The 17,090-nt window shown below is 48.1% G+C and overlaps 1 protein-coding gene across 1 annotated transcript; it reads right to left on the reverse strand.

The window, feature by feature from the left end:
* Positions 1-7,532: 7,532 nt before the first annotated feature.
* On the reverse strand, positions 7,533-9,878 carry LOC309796139 (transcription factor SPT20 homolog; the record flags this gene model as incomplete). Its single annotated transcript, XM_082609194.1, has 1 exon — positions 7,533-9,878. One exon carries the CDS (start codon positions 9,876-9,878, stop codon positions 7,533-7,535), a length of 2,346 nt encoding a protein of 781 aa, XP_082465320.1.
* Between the last annotated feature and the right edge of the window lie 7,212 nt (positions 9,879-17,090).

The raw sequence follows: 17,090 nt of genomic DNA on the forward strand, positions 1-17,090 counted from the left end.
TTTCTTCCCCTTCACCCAGGTTACTAACTCTGGCCACAACAGTAGGTATCCTCTCCCTTAATTCAACTAATTTTTTTTAACTGGGGTATAGTTTTTTTTGTTTTTTTTGTTTTTTTTTTTTGCGGTACGCGGGCCTCTCACTGTTGTGGCCTCTCCCGTTGCGGAGCACAGGCTCCAGACGCGCAGGCTCAGCGGCCATGGCTCACGGGCCCAGCCACTCCACAGCATGTGGGATCTTCCCGGACTGGGGCACGAACCCGTGTCCCCTGCATTGGCAGGTGGACTCTCAACCACTGCGCCACCAGGGAAGCCCACGGGGTATAGTTGTTTTACAATGTCGTGTTAGTTTCTGCTGTACAGCAAAGTGATTCAACTGTATGTACGCATATATCCCCTCTTTTTTGGATTTCCTTTCCATTTAGGTCATCACAGAGCACTGAGCCCCCTGTGCTATACAGCAGGTTCTCATTAATTGCCTATTTGATACATATTAGTGTATATATATCAGTCCCAATCTCACAATTCATCCCACCCCTCCTTTCCCCCCTTGGTGTCCATACATTTGTTCTCTATGTCTGTGTCTCTATTTCTGCCTTGCAGACAGGTTCATCTGTACCATTTTTCTAGATTCCATATATATGTGTTAATATACGATATTTTCAACTAATGTATTATTTATTTATTTATTTTGGCTGTGTCAGATCTTAGTTGAGGCATGCGGGATCTTTTGTTGCGGTGTAGGCTCTTCATTGTGGCGCGTGGGCTTCTCTCTAGTTGTGGCACATGGGCTCTCTAGTTGAGACATGCGAGCTCAGTAGTTGTGGCATGCAGGCTTAGTTGCCCCGCAGCATGTGGGATCTTAGTTCCCCGACCAGGGATCAAACCCACATCTCCTGCATTGGACGGCAGATTCTTTACCACTGGACCACCAGGGAAGTCCCCAACTAATGTATTTTTAAGTTTAAAGCCATAGCATCCATTTACAGAAAGTTTGTGGTTTTTTTAAAAGGATCCCTGGGGGATACCCTTCTTTTTTTAAAAAATAAATTTATTTACTTTATGTATTTATTTTTGGCTGTGTTGGGTCTTCGTTGCTGCGCACGAGCTTTCTCTAGTTGCGGCGAGTGGGGGCTACTCTGTTGTAGTGAGGGCTTCTCATTGCAGTGGCTTCTCTTGTTGCAGAGCACAGGCTCTAGGCGCATGAGCTTCAGTAGTTGTGGCACATGGGCTCAGTAGTGGTGGCTCGCGGGCTCTAGAGTGCAGGCTCAGTAGTTGCGGCGCATGGGCTTAGTCGCTCTGCAGCATGTAGGATCTTCCCCGACCAGGGCCTGAACCCGTGTTCCCTGCAACGGCAGGCAGATTCTTAACCACTGCGCCACCAGGGAAGCCCTGTGATTTTTTTTAAAACGTTGTCATCTGTCCTTCTCTAGCAATTCTGTTTTGCTGGGTGCCTGTTCTATGTTCCTCCTTCTGGCTGCTGGGAACTCTTGTCTGTTACTTTTCTTTATCTACTGTACTGAGACCATTTGGCTATCACGTGTTATGCACCAGGGCCTGGAATGAATTGAGTCATCAGCTTTATTGGGGGAAAGGAAAACTTAAAAGGGCAGGGTAGCAAGAGAAGAGAAGGCACAGGTCCGCTTCCTTCCGTCATTCATTAGAGAAGAGTGCCAGTGCCACCACACACCCCTGGATACATAGTGTGGGTTCGCATTCTGGTAGAGGGACCTGCACCCTTATTGTTCTCCTTTTATAGAATGAGCATGAGAAAACAACTTTATCAGTGAAGGGACACACAAACTGCTTGAGTGTTGTCATCTGGAGTTGGACACTAGCTATTTAAAGGAGTTGTCTGGGAACTCCAGTTGCCAGCACCTGAAGTCTGGTGTGGGACAGTTCTCCATGTTTCCCTTGTTTCTGCATGTCTTGTGAGCAGAGACACTGATAGCCTTTATTCTGGACTAACTTTCCAGGAAGTTTGTATGGTAAACAGCCTGAGGAAATAGAGATAGTATCTCCCTAATGGAGCCAAAGACAAATTTGTTTCTTGACTGTCATAATAAAGATAATGTCTTTCTCCAGAGCAAAACTTAGGCAGGTTTGTTTGCAGCCCCTTTAAACATATTGTTATTTCCTAAGCTTGGGTTCTTGCCTTCTGACAGACATCTACTGCACGTGCAGTATTCACTCGGGCCTACCTCTCTGCTGTCCACGTGGGACTTGGGTGGGCGAGGGAACCAATGCACACATGAAATGCATGCTGCCTATTGTGCTATGAGTCATAAAGTCCTTTGTCTCTGACCCAGTATTCTTGTCTTCTGCCAGCATCCATGAAATTAAGGCTAACTTGTTAGCTTTCAAGCAGCATAGAGTCTCAGACCCTTCAGAGTTCTTGACAGAGCTCATTAGAAGGGACGTGCCCTCCCGTCAGGAAGCTGACTTCAGTAGAAGCCCCGCTCTCCACTTTGCTCCAGCCCCAGCCGATTTGTGGTCCAGGCAGCCAAAAGAAGGTCACTTTGGGATAATGCTTATTCGATACAGTGGATAACTGGCAACTACAGAGTGTTCAGTAATTCCTGATCTCTATATGGAAGAAGCCCTAGTCTACAGAAGGATTGTCTTCCAATGATTTATTTAAATTTTTTTCTAGGAAAATAACTTTTTAAATGGCAGTTATACTTAGCCGCAGGTATTCTTAGACTAGCCCTCTAAACTTACTGAGCAGGTTCAGTTTAGTGCTTAAGACCGTGGGTTCTGAAGCCAGACTACCTAGATTCAAATGCTTACCCCTCCTCAGATGTGTGAACTTGGACAAATTACATTAACCTCAATTTCCTCACTTGAAAATGGAGTTAACAACTTTAACTACCAATAGGGTCATTCTGAGGATTAAATGAATAACGTACACCTTGTAAGCAACTCCTTTCCAAGCTGCTGTGATAACCATTCAATAATCTGGTCACTATGTACAGTGGGACCAAACTTGATCACTGGCAGGCTTGTTCATATAGCATACACTGCTGGAGATGATGCTTATTACCTGCTTCTTTTGCTGGGGGAGGACCTTCCATTAGAGCAAATATTCTTAACCTGGGGCTCATGGACACTTTTAGGGGATCCATGAACTTGATGAGAAAAGAAAATGCTTTATATATTTACATTCTCTGATCTCTAAGTGAAATATATTCCTACAAATGAATATAGATAACAAACCACGGTAGTATTAACAATGTCTATGAATTTGTATTGAATAGAAATCACAGACGTTTTCACATATTCCGCTTCTTGCAGGTACCTCAAAATATCATTCATGCTCAGCACTGCTTTGAAATTATAGTAATTATTAGTTCCTCTGCTACATCTTATTACTTAATGCATTAACAAAGAAGCATATTTATTATTTATCCTAAGTTTATACTTTCAGAGTTGTATTTTAGTGTAATGGGCTTCCTTTGTAATGCCATATATTTTACTTTATGCACATAAAAATGTCATTCTGAGAAAGGATCCATAGCCTTCACCAAATGCCATAGGCCCATCGTCCAGGGATTAAGCAGGTCTTCAGTAAAGTAAAATTGCTCTGCCCACTCAACTTCCCCTGTAAGAGAGCCAGACCCACAGGGAGCGCTCTGTAGTTCTCTAGCCCCGCCTGTGAGCGAGTGGAAGACTCTCCCTGATACAGGGTGCAGTATTAGAAAACCTGCTTGGTCCAGATCTAAATTGTGTCCTTGAATATATGAGCAGAACGTATGAAGAGAATATACTGACGTTCAGCTGTCCGAGTCCTGAATCTCTGTCAAATGGTTCCAAACTGTGGCAAAGATGTCAGTTATTAGCTCCTCTCAAACATCAAGATGTGGCTAAGTGACAGATTGTAATCTGTCATTTCATCCACACATCTTGAGGTCTTTCCAATCATATGATGAGTCCACTGGGGACAGGACTATGGCTTGCCCTCAGTGAGGCAGTGGAGAGGGTAGTGTGGTAAAGGACATAGTCTGTGACCCCAGGAGGCTTGGATCCGAAGCTGGGCTCTGATACTTCATAGCTGGGTGACCTTGAGCAAATTATTTAAGTGCCCAATGCCTTGTTTCCTAGTCTATAACTGTACCTTCCTTCCATGGTCCTTGCAAGGACTGAGTGAATTAAAACATGCCAAAACAGAATAGTGCCCAGCAGGAAGTGAGAACAGAGGGAAAAATCCTGTATTTTAGAGCCTAAGTGTTTTTCAAAATGCAATTAAAGCAGCTAAGTTTTACATTTTCCTTGCAGATCAAATACTAAAGTACTTGAGATGAAGGGTTATTTTATTAGACTTTATGGAAAACGACATTTAACTATCTAAAACACTACAAAGACTCTGTCAAGGTTGTCCTCTCCCTTGCCAGAAAGAATGAACTCAGCTTTCTCTAAGGAACAGGTGGTCCTGGTGCTATTTCAAGAAGCAACACACAACAAAAACCAAAGGTAATATCGGTATCTGTTGAGAGGTGGCAGAAGAAAGAACAGGATGTTGGAGATGGTCTGTCTGCAAGGAACCTAACATGTTCTGTCACTTTAAAGAAATAAACAAAAGTTTCTTAGGAGTATTTTCCCCAAGATTTTCTCAAAATAGCAATCTAGAATGGAATGATAGATTTTTTAACTTATCATTTATAAACAAGGACAAATTCTCTGTGCAGATACACATACCTGGACTTCATGAGCTGGGCAATATTTTCTCTCCGGAGTCCTATTTCCACCACCATCTCCTTGGTCTGTGTCCTGACCTCTGACTTGTGGCAGGGTGGTAAGCCACTAAAATCTTGAGTCTTCTGCTATTTCCCATTCTGTTGTATACTCATCTTCAGATACGTAACATTCATTATTCTACTGAGACTTTATCCTACAGGGAATTTACCTTAAATTGCTGAAGGATAAAATTACGTGAATTTTGAATGAGATCTACATTCTGAAGAGGTACTTTTCTTTGGTATCTGTATTCTCCGCATCCCACGTAAGGCCTCACACAGTACAAGGCACGTGGGAAGTCCTCCCTTTACAGGTGTTTGAATGAATACAGACTCTGGGATTGTATTTCCAGGGGTACACTCTTTCTTCTCAATTGCTTCAATTACCAACCTTGGTGAGGATTATTAGGAGGAAATAAAGGCCGACAAATGGTAATCTGAAACAAAGCTGCATTTATTTGCTTGCCTGGGAAGGGAGCACAACGTCAGCTGGTCTCTCCGTGTGGTAGTATTTGAAAGGATGAGAGTGAGGACAAAGAGGGAGAAGGTACACAAAAACTAGTGAGATTCAGAGTTCCCTTGTCTGGCTGGCTCCCAAGGCTGAGTAGAAACTCTTCTTTGCAATTGGTCATTGCACTGGTCTTCTTTGCAGTTGGTCCCTTCTTCAAAGTGCAGGCACCGTTCCTAAAGATGTCCAGGGTGGGCTACATAAGGCTCTAATGGGCTCAGTGTCACTCCGCTGGCATATCTGCGATGTAGGCTTCAAGCTGACCAAATCTTTCCTTAACAGGATGGGTAGCACGCTAGGACAGCCGGGTTAATGCAGTTAAGAATCACCGGTTACCTGCCTCTTCACTCACCTCTTTGGGAACTGCCAAACTTCCTTTTTTTGGTTAGGGCAAAAGGCAGGGAAACATACATGCATACTTGGAAAAAATACTTTTATATACACAGGTTGTCCTTCAAAGTTGTAAGAACAAAATACGAGAGGCCTTCAGATACTTGTACACAACTGTTCATAGCCCCACTATACACAATGGCAAAAGGTGGCAACAACTCAAATGTACATCAACAGATGATGGATAAACAGAATGTGGCGTACACAAACCAGGGAATGTTATTCAGCCCTAAAAAGGAATGAAGTGCCGATACGTGTTACGATGTGGATGAACCTCGAAAACATTATGCCAAGTGAAAGGGGCCCGACAGAAGAGGTCACGTTGTCTCTGATTCCAGTTTTAGGAAAAATCGAGATGGGGGAGTCTGTAGAGACAGAACGCAAATTGGTGGTTTCCTGGGCCGGGGGGAGAGGAAGCCGGGAAGTGAGTGCTGAATGGGTACAGAGATTTCCCTTGGGCGATGAAAATGTTTTGGAAGCAGACAGAGGCTGTGGTCGCACAACATTCTAAATGCAGTAAATGCCAACGAATTGTACACTTTAAAATGGTTGATTCTTATGTAAATTATACCACAATAAGAAACGGAAACAGAAAACTTCAGGGGACTTCTGAGCCCCACTGAAACAAGAAAGAAGGTACAAAGAGATGAGGAAGCAGGCACAGCTGACCAGTTGGTGATCACTCAGCAAGGGAAGGGAAAAGAAGGAACGCGGGGGAGAGGGACTCCACTTCAGAATGTACCAAAGTTGAAAACACTTGGAAAACAAACTCATTTCCAGATGTTTAGATATTTACCTTCTGCAGATAACCCTGGGTTCTCAAAAATGTAAATGATTTTATAAAGAGAGAAGACAACATCCCAGAAGTGCCCTTTCAAGGCCAGTGACTGCAGCCTAGAGGAGAAGAGCTGGGCTGGTGGGGGGGGACACCTTTTAAAGGGCTGGGGACATCCACGCAAGCAAGTGCCCCTAAAGCATGCTGCGCACTTGGAGGCATCCCATGGCCTCAATATCAAGATGACAAGCATCAATTTTTGGTAGCGTTAGCTTGTTTTTGTTTTTTTCCCAAACCAAATGTATAAAAATTGCATTTCAGACACTGGTGCAAAAAGCTTTTAAACTAAATAAACAAATAGGAAAGTCCACTCTCTTCCGAAGGACGTTTCTAATACTTCATAGGCCGCGTCAGTATATCTTAGCACTTGTAAACAGCTACAACCTTCCTGTGGCACGCTAACACGGATGGACCTCGAGGACAGGACGCTAAGTGAAATGAGCCCGTCACGAAAGACAAATCCTGTACGATCCCACTTCTACGAAGTATCTAAAGCAGTCACACTCAGAGACACAGGAAAGAGAGGGGTGGGGGCCAGGGCTGGGGGCGAGGGAAACAGGGAGCTGGTGCTCACGGGGATAAAGCTTCACTTTTGCAAGAAGAAAACAACTCTAGAGATCTGTTGTACAGCAACGACAAAAGTCCACTTAACACTACTGAGCTGTACACGTAAAAGGGTGAAGCTGCTACAGTTATGTGTTAGTAACATCTTGTTAGGATAATACTAATTTTGACTTTACTGGTGTTGCAGTTTTATTGCTTGAGAGAAATTACAGGCTTCAGGAGTTTAAACTGACCCTAGTTTGGATCTGGATACACTTGAGAACATCGCAATAAAAACAACTGTCAACAGCCACCGCCCAAGCGATGGCTTCCGCGAAACCGTGCCAGTTTAGTAAAGCACTTCCCCATCTCTATGTAAAAACCACGGGCTTGTGCCTCTGCAGTAAGTTTGTACGTCTAACAACGTAAAAGAGCGACACATTAAAAAAACCCCAAATGAGGGTGAAACTCGCAATGCACTTGGTCGCTGCTCTTGTTTTCAAAACGAGAGAAAATCAGCCAGGCCTCAGGGCTTGGGAGCGGCTGGCGGGCCTCTATCCCGGTCCCCACGGCCTGCCTGCTGGGCTGCGGGCCCCGAGGGGGCGGCGCGGGAGCTCAGGCGCACGGCCAACTGAACCTGGGGCCGCGGGGCCAGCAAGGCCCAGCCCCTCTGCTGCGGGGGTCTCAGCCCGGGGCGGCTCCGGCCAGAGCCCGGCGGGGAAAACACGAGCGCCCGGGGCTGTAGGAAACGGTCCACTGCACGGAGGTGAACGACCACGGCTTGCTGGGCACGCACGACCGTGTTGGGAACGGCGGCGCCCTGTGCCCCCGGACCCTGTACCCCCGGACCCTGTGCCCACGGACCCTGTACCCCCGCACCCCGTGTCCCCGGACCTTGGGATGCTGGCAGCCGAGGAGGCGGGGCGCAGGGCCACTGCAGGGGAAGCAGCTGGGAGAGGCGCGGCTGCGGGGCCCGCTGCTGGCTGCTCCCCAGGAGCGAACCGAGGGGCACCACAGCAAAGGGTCTGAGATCCGAAGCGTTTTTCAAAAGCAGCTGAACCCCTCCCGGAGGAGGAGGAGGAGGAGGTGGAGGAGGAGGAGGAGGAGGCGGCGGTGCCGGCAGCAGCAGCACTCCTGCGGGCAGGTGGCCCAGCTGGATCCCCCCGGGAGCTGGGGCCCTGGTGGCACAGCCTCTCCCCGAGGCCTGGCCTCCGAGACTGGGGCCCACTACTCTGGTGAACTTCGGGCCAATGGAGATGACCTTGCCCCGGGCGACCGGGGTCGTCTGTGATGAGCCCGCAGTGGACAGGGCGGTGGCAGGAAGCGTGGTAACTGGGCTCAGCTCCACAGAGGATTTCTGGGAAAGACCTGGTGGCTTAGGAGCAGGGCCAGGAGATGCACATGCCTGAGAGCTGCCTGCCTGCTGTGAAGTGAGACTGTCACCGCAGGAGCTCCTTCCTGAGCACCAGGGAAGTCTCATGGGTGGAGGTGGATGTGTGGCTCCTCTGACGGGCACTGAAGACTGAACCCCCCCAGTCTTAGGCTGTTCTGGTTCTTTCCCTGGAGAAGGTTGCCTGAGACCGGCTGAGCCACTGGAGCTGTGTGACATCTGCACTGGACACTGGGTGCTCTTCTGGACCGACTCCTCGGGCCGACTGACCACTCTCCCAGCATCAGTCTTTGGCCCGGGCAGGAAACTGTAGGGATGGCCATCTGCGGAGGAGTCGGGGGGAGCCAGCTGTCTCTCCCACATGGCTTCTCTACCGGACCCTTTTCCAGAGGCAAGTGAATTATCAGTCAGCTGCCTGACGGTCAGCCTTGTTGCCTGGGACTGGTAGCCAGCCTCACATCCAAGTGCAAGACCACCTTGTACCTCAGGCACTGGCCAGACTGTTGGTTGTGAATCATCATATCCGACAGACTTCTTCCCTTTAGCATATTTCTCCACGTCCACTTGAGAAGGTACGGCCAAGTCACAGGGTCTCTGTTTCCACGTATCTACACAACTTCCTGCTTTAAAGGTTTTGAGGCCGTAATTCCTACCTGTTTTACTTTCTCTTATTCTTTTGCCGAAAGTCAGGGCTCTTAGCTCAGGAGACGGTAGACGACGAGACAGCTCCTGCTGCCGATTCAGAGAGGCCATAGAGTACCTCTTGAAGTTCCTTTTCATGGGACGAGTGTTCAGCTTTTGTTTGTTACAGAGCAGTCTGTTTTCAGTGCAGACTACTGATACAGAAGGGTCTAGACACAGTGGTTCAGCTGTAGCTAAGATCAGTTGGCTCTCAAGCAGAAGTTTGTCCTCCTGGGTCCAATTCTGATTATCGCTGGCTATGGCCTCTACATCGCAGGCTAAAGTCTGCATCGTGGGACGTAAGAGAATATGCCTGCTTTGGTAACGGGGAGGTTCCCTGTCACTGGACTGCCTGTAGTCCCGTATTTCTGCTATGACACACCCACGATGAAAAACGTTAACCTGAGACTTTTCCAGGAAATCCACCAAAACAGGAGGTAATTCTTCTGCATCCAAGTATTCGAGCAATTCCCCCTCTTCATAGGGCAGTCGGATGCTCTCCGAAGATGATCCGTTTTCCCCTTGGAGCATCAGCGAATAGCCCTCGTTTCCTGGGTACAGGTTGACCACCAAACACGGCAACGACTCTCTCCTAAGAAGCTTCTCTAACAGGTTCACGTTGCTTGTTAATTCCTCCGTAACCTCAGGCTCTTTTTCACATTCTTCAACATAAATGTCATAAAGTTTTTCATAGAGAGACTTCTCCCCATTAGATGGGTATTTCCTTTCCGGAGGTCTCTGTTGGGCACTTGCAATGATATACTCCGCCCGATCCAAAGCTCTTTCTAGAGCCTGTTGCATTGCGGTACAAAATGGGGGCCCTAGGGGAAGAGAAAATGTGAGCGGATGAACTGGGTGAAAACCCTGTCTGCAGTATCGACGAGCATTCTTGCCAACTCGGCCACTCCACAGTGGGGCGACCAGACTCACCTCAAAAAGGACACCAGGACACCCGCCCCCGAAGAAGCAGCGCGCAAAATACCTGCGATTTAGGGAAAGGCCTAAAGGCGTGCAAGCGGCCGCCGCGCTGGATCTCACTCGCCTCGCGCTGCAGCAGATGGCCCGGATGTGAATGTAAGCGATTCCCCACCCCCGTACATCCCCTCCAAGGCGCGCATCCGTGTGTGCGCCTGCGCAGATTGTAGGCTCAGGCCTCATCCTTCTATTGCCTCTTGGGCGCAGGCCCGCCCCCCTCACTTCTGGTTCTGGAGCCCGCACTCCCACCAAGGGCTGGGCTTCGCCACACCTTCTTTTCTTATAACCGTGAAAAGCACAAGCAGCCAACCAAAAAAAATCTATCATTTTTTGGTGCGGCTTTAATACACACCAATTTTCGTGATACTGCAGTTGCCGGAAAGGTCGTGAAAGATGGTCATTTCTTGGCGATCACTTCACCAAGCATTATTCACTGTTTTGGGAATGTCTTGTTTGTTCCCAGTGGCAGGACTGCTCCTGGTGTCCATCGCCAATTTAACACACCCAAAGAGTCCCCATATAGGGCTTCCCTGGTGGCGCAGTGGTTGAGAGTCCGCCTGCCGATGCAGGACACACGGGTTCGTGCCCCGGTCCGGGAAGATCCCACATGCCGCGGAGCGGCTGGGCCCGTGAGCCATGGCCGCTGAGCCTGCGCGTCCGGAGCCTGTGCTCCGCAACGGGAGAGGCCACAACAGTGAGGGGCCCGCGTACCGCAAAAAAAAAAAAAAAAAAAAAAAAGAGTTCCCATACATAGCTCTTGCCTACTTGGAGGCTCACTCTATTTGGTGCAAACATCAGAATTCTTCATTGATTCTTCCAGTGATCTCCTGCCTAATGGTTTTCATAGAGATGTGCACGTAACATCACATTCTTTTACAGAAGTACTTACCTTTTATTTCTCTAGGTATTTCAGAAAGGGCTTTATAGTCTTTTGCAAAGTATGTGGTAGGTACCTTATATCGTCTAAGAGTTCCATTCAGGATTAATTGTTTGTTTTAAAAGGTGGTTTGCATCGGATAGTGTTGAGAACTGTTGTTCCAGGTGTCGGTAGTACAGTTTAAATGGTTACTCTAACTGTAGACCATAGCTACGGTCCTAGTGGTGGTTTGGAGTGGTATGATTGAGTCCTAGGTAATTTCTGGGCCATTGTTTTCCATTAATATTGTTGCCTTGCAATCTGTCAGCCTTTTGGGACAGGTTTTTTTGTGTTTTTTTTTAAAGAATCTCTTGATGTTTAGGTGTAGACATAATGATAATACAATATTCATAGTGAAGTCACAAATGAGAAGAATCCAAGATAAACTGGTGAAATTCCTGAATTACAGACTACTATAAGATAAATGTGTTTTTCTAACCAATAGCAATTATGATAATTACATATTACAGTAGATACAGTCTACTGAAATAGGATTAAAAACTCCTTGACTAAGAGTTCCTTAAACATGTCCCTCGTTCAGGAATAGACAAGAATAATTTTCTCCTGGCATATCAGTTATCTTTGGGCAAATGTATACAGTCGTCCCTCGGTATCAGCGGGTGATTGGTTCCAGGACACCCGCCCCCCCCCAAGGATGCTAAAATCCTCAGATGCTCAAGTCCTTACGGTAGGCCCTCCATATCCCCATCCCTGGTTCTCCCTCTGCAGATCTGATTATATTTGATCCGTGCTGGCTTGAAACCGCAAATGCGGAACCCGCGGATATGAAAGGCCAATGTGAATACTTGTGGATGCCTCAGGGGGGGGGCTTGAAATCGGTTTAGTTTCTTAGCTCTTTTAAGCATCCTTCCCTGTCTCTCTCTTTTCCCCTCCACGTGCCCACCTTTAGGCTAAGTGTAAGACTGGATAGTTAAACCATAGTTTGCTATCCAATCATCCAGATATCCAACTTTAATCGAGCCCAACTGAATGAGGTGAACAGGAGCTCTGACCCTCACTCAAAGCACTGCCTATCCTTCCAACTTGAACAGATGAACTTAGCTGCCTGCCAGCCTCTTGCAGGCTTCTCAGCAACCATGATCCCGTTCACCTTCTGTCCTCAGGAATTTGCTGTGTGTTGGGTCTGAAAAAGTACCAGTCTGGGACAGTTTTCCGTTTAGGTGGAGAAGCTCACTAGAAAGGGAAAGCTCTGCTTTCTTGGGGATCTGAAGTAGATCCTGTTGGAGGGGAAGTGGCACAGTGGACCTGTGTTTGAGTCAGGTTATCCTTCTAAAAAGTAAAGAAGTCCAGGATTTCTGGGGGCTGCTCCCAGCCTGCAGACCAGGCCCCGTAGCTTCTCAGCATGACAGAGGAGGAGGGCTGGGACTAGGGTGAGGCAAGCAGGCGCCTAGGGTGTAGGGTGGAAGGAGACAGCCACCCTCGGCTTGTGCAGGTCCCAACAGGGCCGGTGCCCTGGATGCCGGGCTTGCTCCCCTTGCCCCAGCCCTGCAGACAAGGCCCCTCACCACCTGGCGCCTGTCTGCTCCCCACCTCTTTCCTCTCCTCTCTTTCCTTTGCTTTCTGTGCCCTGAGCGTAGTCACCGGGCACCGACAGGCCCACCCCTTCAGGGCTCTGTGCCCTCTCTGCTTAGTCACCTGCCCATCTCCATCCATCACCTCAAATATCCCTTCCTGACTTCCAAGGAGCTCGCCTCCTTGTCTCTGCTGTTCTGCCAAAGCACACGTGCCGCACGCCGTATCAGAGCCAGGCTTCGCATCGGAAGGGAGTCGAGTGTTTGCACCGTTCTCCACACCCAGCCTCTGGATTCTCTGAGGGCAGACACGATGCCTTTTCCGTCTTTGTCTGGTCACCAACTTGGTCATCACTTGGCACAAAGTTGGCACAAGAATGAAGCAACGATTGACCCCATGCTCTAGTTACTTTACTTCAAGACTCGTGTGAAGAAATATTTCATCCCCTTTTTAGAGGTGAGAAAAGTGTCCCGAGCCGGGTCTTCTGAGTGCTGTGCTGTAGTGCGCCAGGGTGTCTGAGCCTTGGCACTAGTGACATTTGTTAGGGGCCATTTTCCTGTGCACTGTAGGATGTTTAGCAGCATCCCTGGCCTTACCCACTGGATGCCAACAGCACTCATCCCCCGTTGTGATAACCCAGAATGGCTCTAGATATTGCCCAAGAGGCCTTGCGGGGGCAAAATCATCCCCCTGGTTAGGAACCCCTCCACTACCCTGCTCTGTAAACCATGAGCTTGATCCAAATGCAGCCCCTAAGCTGACATCCCCGGGCACCCCTCTCTCAGTCGAGAGGTGTATCTGCCCGCTCTGTCATGGCATGGGCGAGATGCTCAGTTGTTGTCTTGACTGTGTCTTTGGTTGGGTTCCCCAGAAGCAAACCCTGACAAGAGGATTCGAGTGCAAGGAGTTTATTTGGGAGCTCATCCCGAGAAACACTGGTCAGGGAATGGGCAGCTCAGTCAGGGATGGGGAAGACGGTGATCCAAGGCGCAGTCATGGGCAGAAGGCCGCTGTGGACAACGGGGCCCCGCCGGGGCCCCGCGGGAGACAGTGCAGAACAAGCTCAGGTTGTTCTACCCTAGCGGCAAGGGAGCTGGGCTGTTTCTCCATCCACTCCTCTCTCTCATTTGACTGACGACAGTCCTGAGGGCATTATCTCCCATCACTCGGGGTTGCCACATGTGAGAGCCACCCATGCTCCTGTGGCCTGGATGCCCTCAGAGAGAGCGTCAGGAGCGCTTGCAGTAATACTCAGTCCCCGTGTACAGGATGGCAAGTACCTCGGGGAGATGGGCAGGGCCCCGGCAGCATCGGCTACACCTGTGGCTGAAGAGCCACGGAAGAATGTGGCCATTCACTCTTGGTGATGGAGACTGTGCTCCGTAATATATCTGGGCGTGTGGAGAAGTGAAATCGTACTCCATCCAAGTGAACGGGGCGATTTCTTTCTGTTTTTTTTTAAAATAAATTTATTTATTTAATTATTTATTTTTGCTTGTGTTGGGTCTTCATTGCTGCACGCGGGCTTTCTTTAGTTGCGGCAAGCGGGGGCTACTCTTCGTTGTGGCGCACAGGCTTCTCATTGTGGTGGCTTCTCTTGTTACAGAGCATGGGCTCTAGGCGCACGGGCTCAGTAGTTGTGGCTCGTGGGCTCTAGAGTGCAGGCTCAGTAGTTGTGGCACACGGGCTTAGCTGCTCCGTGGCATGTGGGATCTTCCCGGACTAGGGCTTGAACCCGTGTCTCCTGCATTGGCAGGCAGATTCTTACACACTGTGCCACCAGGGAAGTCCTGAACTGGGCGATTTCATGTGAAGTTTTTGTCAGCTACTACAGCCCACAGTGCCAACAGTGGAGAGTGTGGCCCACGCCTTACTCTTCCCCAGGAGGACCCCCAAGGCAGTCTGGCCACACGTGCACTGGGTGAGGCTCTGTTCCTGGCTCTGCATGTATTCCAGCGAGCTTTAGTTGGCCCGACAGTGCTTACCATGGCTCAGCACCCCCTGCACTTGAGCTCCCTAATTGCCTGGTCTTTCCACAGGATGAGGTTTTTTGAAAATGTTCTCAGTGCACACCATCTTTGGAGCCTTCTGAGCACATCAACAAGCACGCTGGCTGATTCTAAGGAGTCCAACTGCTGCCGTCCCCTACAGCAGCTCGACAGAGATGCACATGCTGAGAAAACCCATGGCCAGAAAAGACATGCCAGAGGAGGCAGAGAACTGAATTAATTACTAGATAATTAACCTAATTTACAGTAGTCAATTGGTTCATTCTCTTCCTGCTGAGGTCTAGTTCTAGGTTTTTGCCACCTCTCTCGCTGTGGGTAATTAGAGGGACCAGCTACAGCCTTGGAACTGCAGGGATCAAAGATTGGGGAAGTTAAAGAGTCATTGCTTGTTGGTCTCATCTCGGGTTAACCCTCCATCACTGGCATTGAGACTTAATGCGTTACTCCTGTGATCAGGCCCCAGATTCAGTAAAGCAAATCCCAGGGAACGTTGTAGCTCTGTGAGATTATGTGAGCGAAGATCACTCCCACAGCCTGTTACGTCATTCTGTGCTGCCACATCTACCAGTTTTTTACTGAATCTAAGAACTTCTCAGAGCCCGTAAGTGTTGCACTGCATATTTATTTTCCTCTTTTCCCCTTTTCTTGAACTGTGTCTCCCCTCCGCCTTCTTCCACTTGTGCACCTTTTTGTTTATCATTTTACTGAAAAATAAATGAAGTCGGATGTTTTTCTGGTGTTATTGCTCTGTTATATAAACTCCCTGAGATAAGTAGCCATAGCCTGAGTCAGGGTTTCTCAGCCTCTGCTTGTTGACATTGTTGTGGGCGCTGTCCTGTGCAATGTAGGGTGTTCAGTAGCATCCCTGGCCTCTACCCACTAGACTAGCCCCATCCCAGTTAAGACAACCAAACATGTCTATGGACATGGCTAAGTGTTCCCTGGGGGGGCAGAGTTATCCCCAGCTAAGAATCACGACACCATGGTATCACAAAATAGCTGGGTTTAGAGAAAGGAAGCAGCAACCTACAAACCACAAAACACTTTGCACCTTAATTTCTAGGACAGTTCCAATGATTAGGTGTGACTTTTACATTTTTTGTTTGTTTTTTGCTGCAATTACTGCTAAGGTTGGCCCTGAGTTATCTTGCTAATGCTCTAAAATTTCCGTTGGACCTGATTAATAAATAGAGTCTCTGGCCAGTAGGAGAGATGCAAACAAAAATATCATTAAATCTTTAGAAGGTAGATTTTCAAAAATATACTAGCAGAGATTTTCTTTTTTAATTCATCTGCCTGATAATAGTCACTAACGATTTCCAGATTTTCCAAGTTTATTCAACAATTGAGAATTTTTGCTCATTTCAATAATTTTTCTTTAATCTTCATTCAATATTTGCTCTTTCAATGTATGTTCTCTGCACTTTTGCTTTCTTAATGTCAGACTGTCCCTGGACTCACTCCTTCTCCCACTTTTCTCTATTTATAGTCAATCCTTCAGTGACTTCATCTAGGCTCATGGCTTTAGGTGCCATCAATACATAGATGGTTCCTCAATTTATATCTCCAGCCTGGACCTCTCCCATGAACTACTCATAACATCAAACTTCCTATTCAAAATCTCTACCTGGGGACTTCCCTGGTGGTGCACTGGTTAAGACTCCATGCTCCCAATGCAGGGGGCCCGGGTTTGATCCCTGGTCAGGGAACTAGATCCCACATGCATGCTGCAACTAAGAGTTTGCATGCCACATCTAAGGAGGCTGCCTGCCACACTAAGACCTGGTGCAGCCAAAAAAAAGGTAATAAATGAATAAGTAAATAAAATAAAATGCTATGATAAATGTGGATAACAGAGAGCTATCAACTATCTGTAAAAAAAAAAAGTCGGGACTTCCCTGGTGGCACAGTGATTAAGAATCTGCCTGCCAGTGCAGGGGACATGGGTTCGATCCCTGGTCCAGGAAGATCCCACATGCCTCGGAGCAACTAAGTCCGTGTGCCACAACTACTGAGCCCGCGTGCCACAACTACTGAAACCCGCGTGCTGAGAGCCTGTTCTCCGCAACAAGAGAAGCCACCGCAATGAGAAGCCCACGCACCGCAACGAAGAGTGGCCCCTGCTCACCGCAACTAGAGAAAGCCTGCACACAGCAACGAAGACCCAACTCAGCCAAAAAAAAAAATCTAGTTTTTAACTAGGAGACACATGGATGGGTTTCAGAAGGTCTTTGAACTTTCTAAAATAGTAGATGAACTTCAGATCATTCCTGAGAACCTGTATGGTGTTTTTGTGTTTTTTTTTGAGGGAGGAGAGAAAGCATAGGGTGGCTGAGGGAGGTGAGAAAAAGACCAGAGGCTGGTGGGGCCAGGAAGACATATTTCACCTACCATACAACTTTCTCATGAAGTGGAGGAAAAGTCACCACCCAGGAAGAGACCACTGTGCATGTGCCACGTGGGCGGGTGGGACAAGCTAAGCCAGCCTGTGGGACTCATGGGCTGTGGCCTAAAACATTACCCCTGGGAAACTGCACAATAAAACCACCAAGGGAGTTAAAACACTCATACCAGCTGTTC

The sequence above is a fragment of the Mesoplodon mirus genome (genome assembly GCF_964341445.2).
Source record: "Mesoplodon mirus genome assembly, chromosome: X".
Taxonomy (NCBI): Eukaryota; Metazoa; Chordata; class Mammalia; order Artiodactyla; family Ziphiidae; genus Mesoplodon; species Mesoplodon mirus.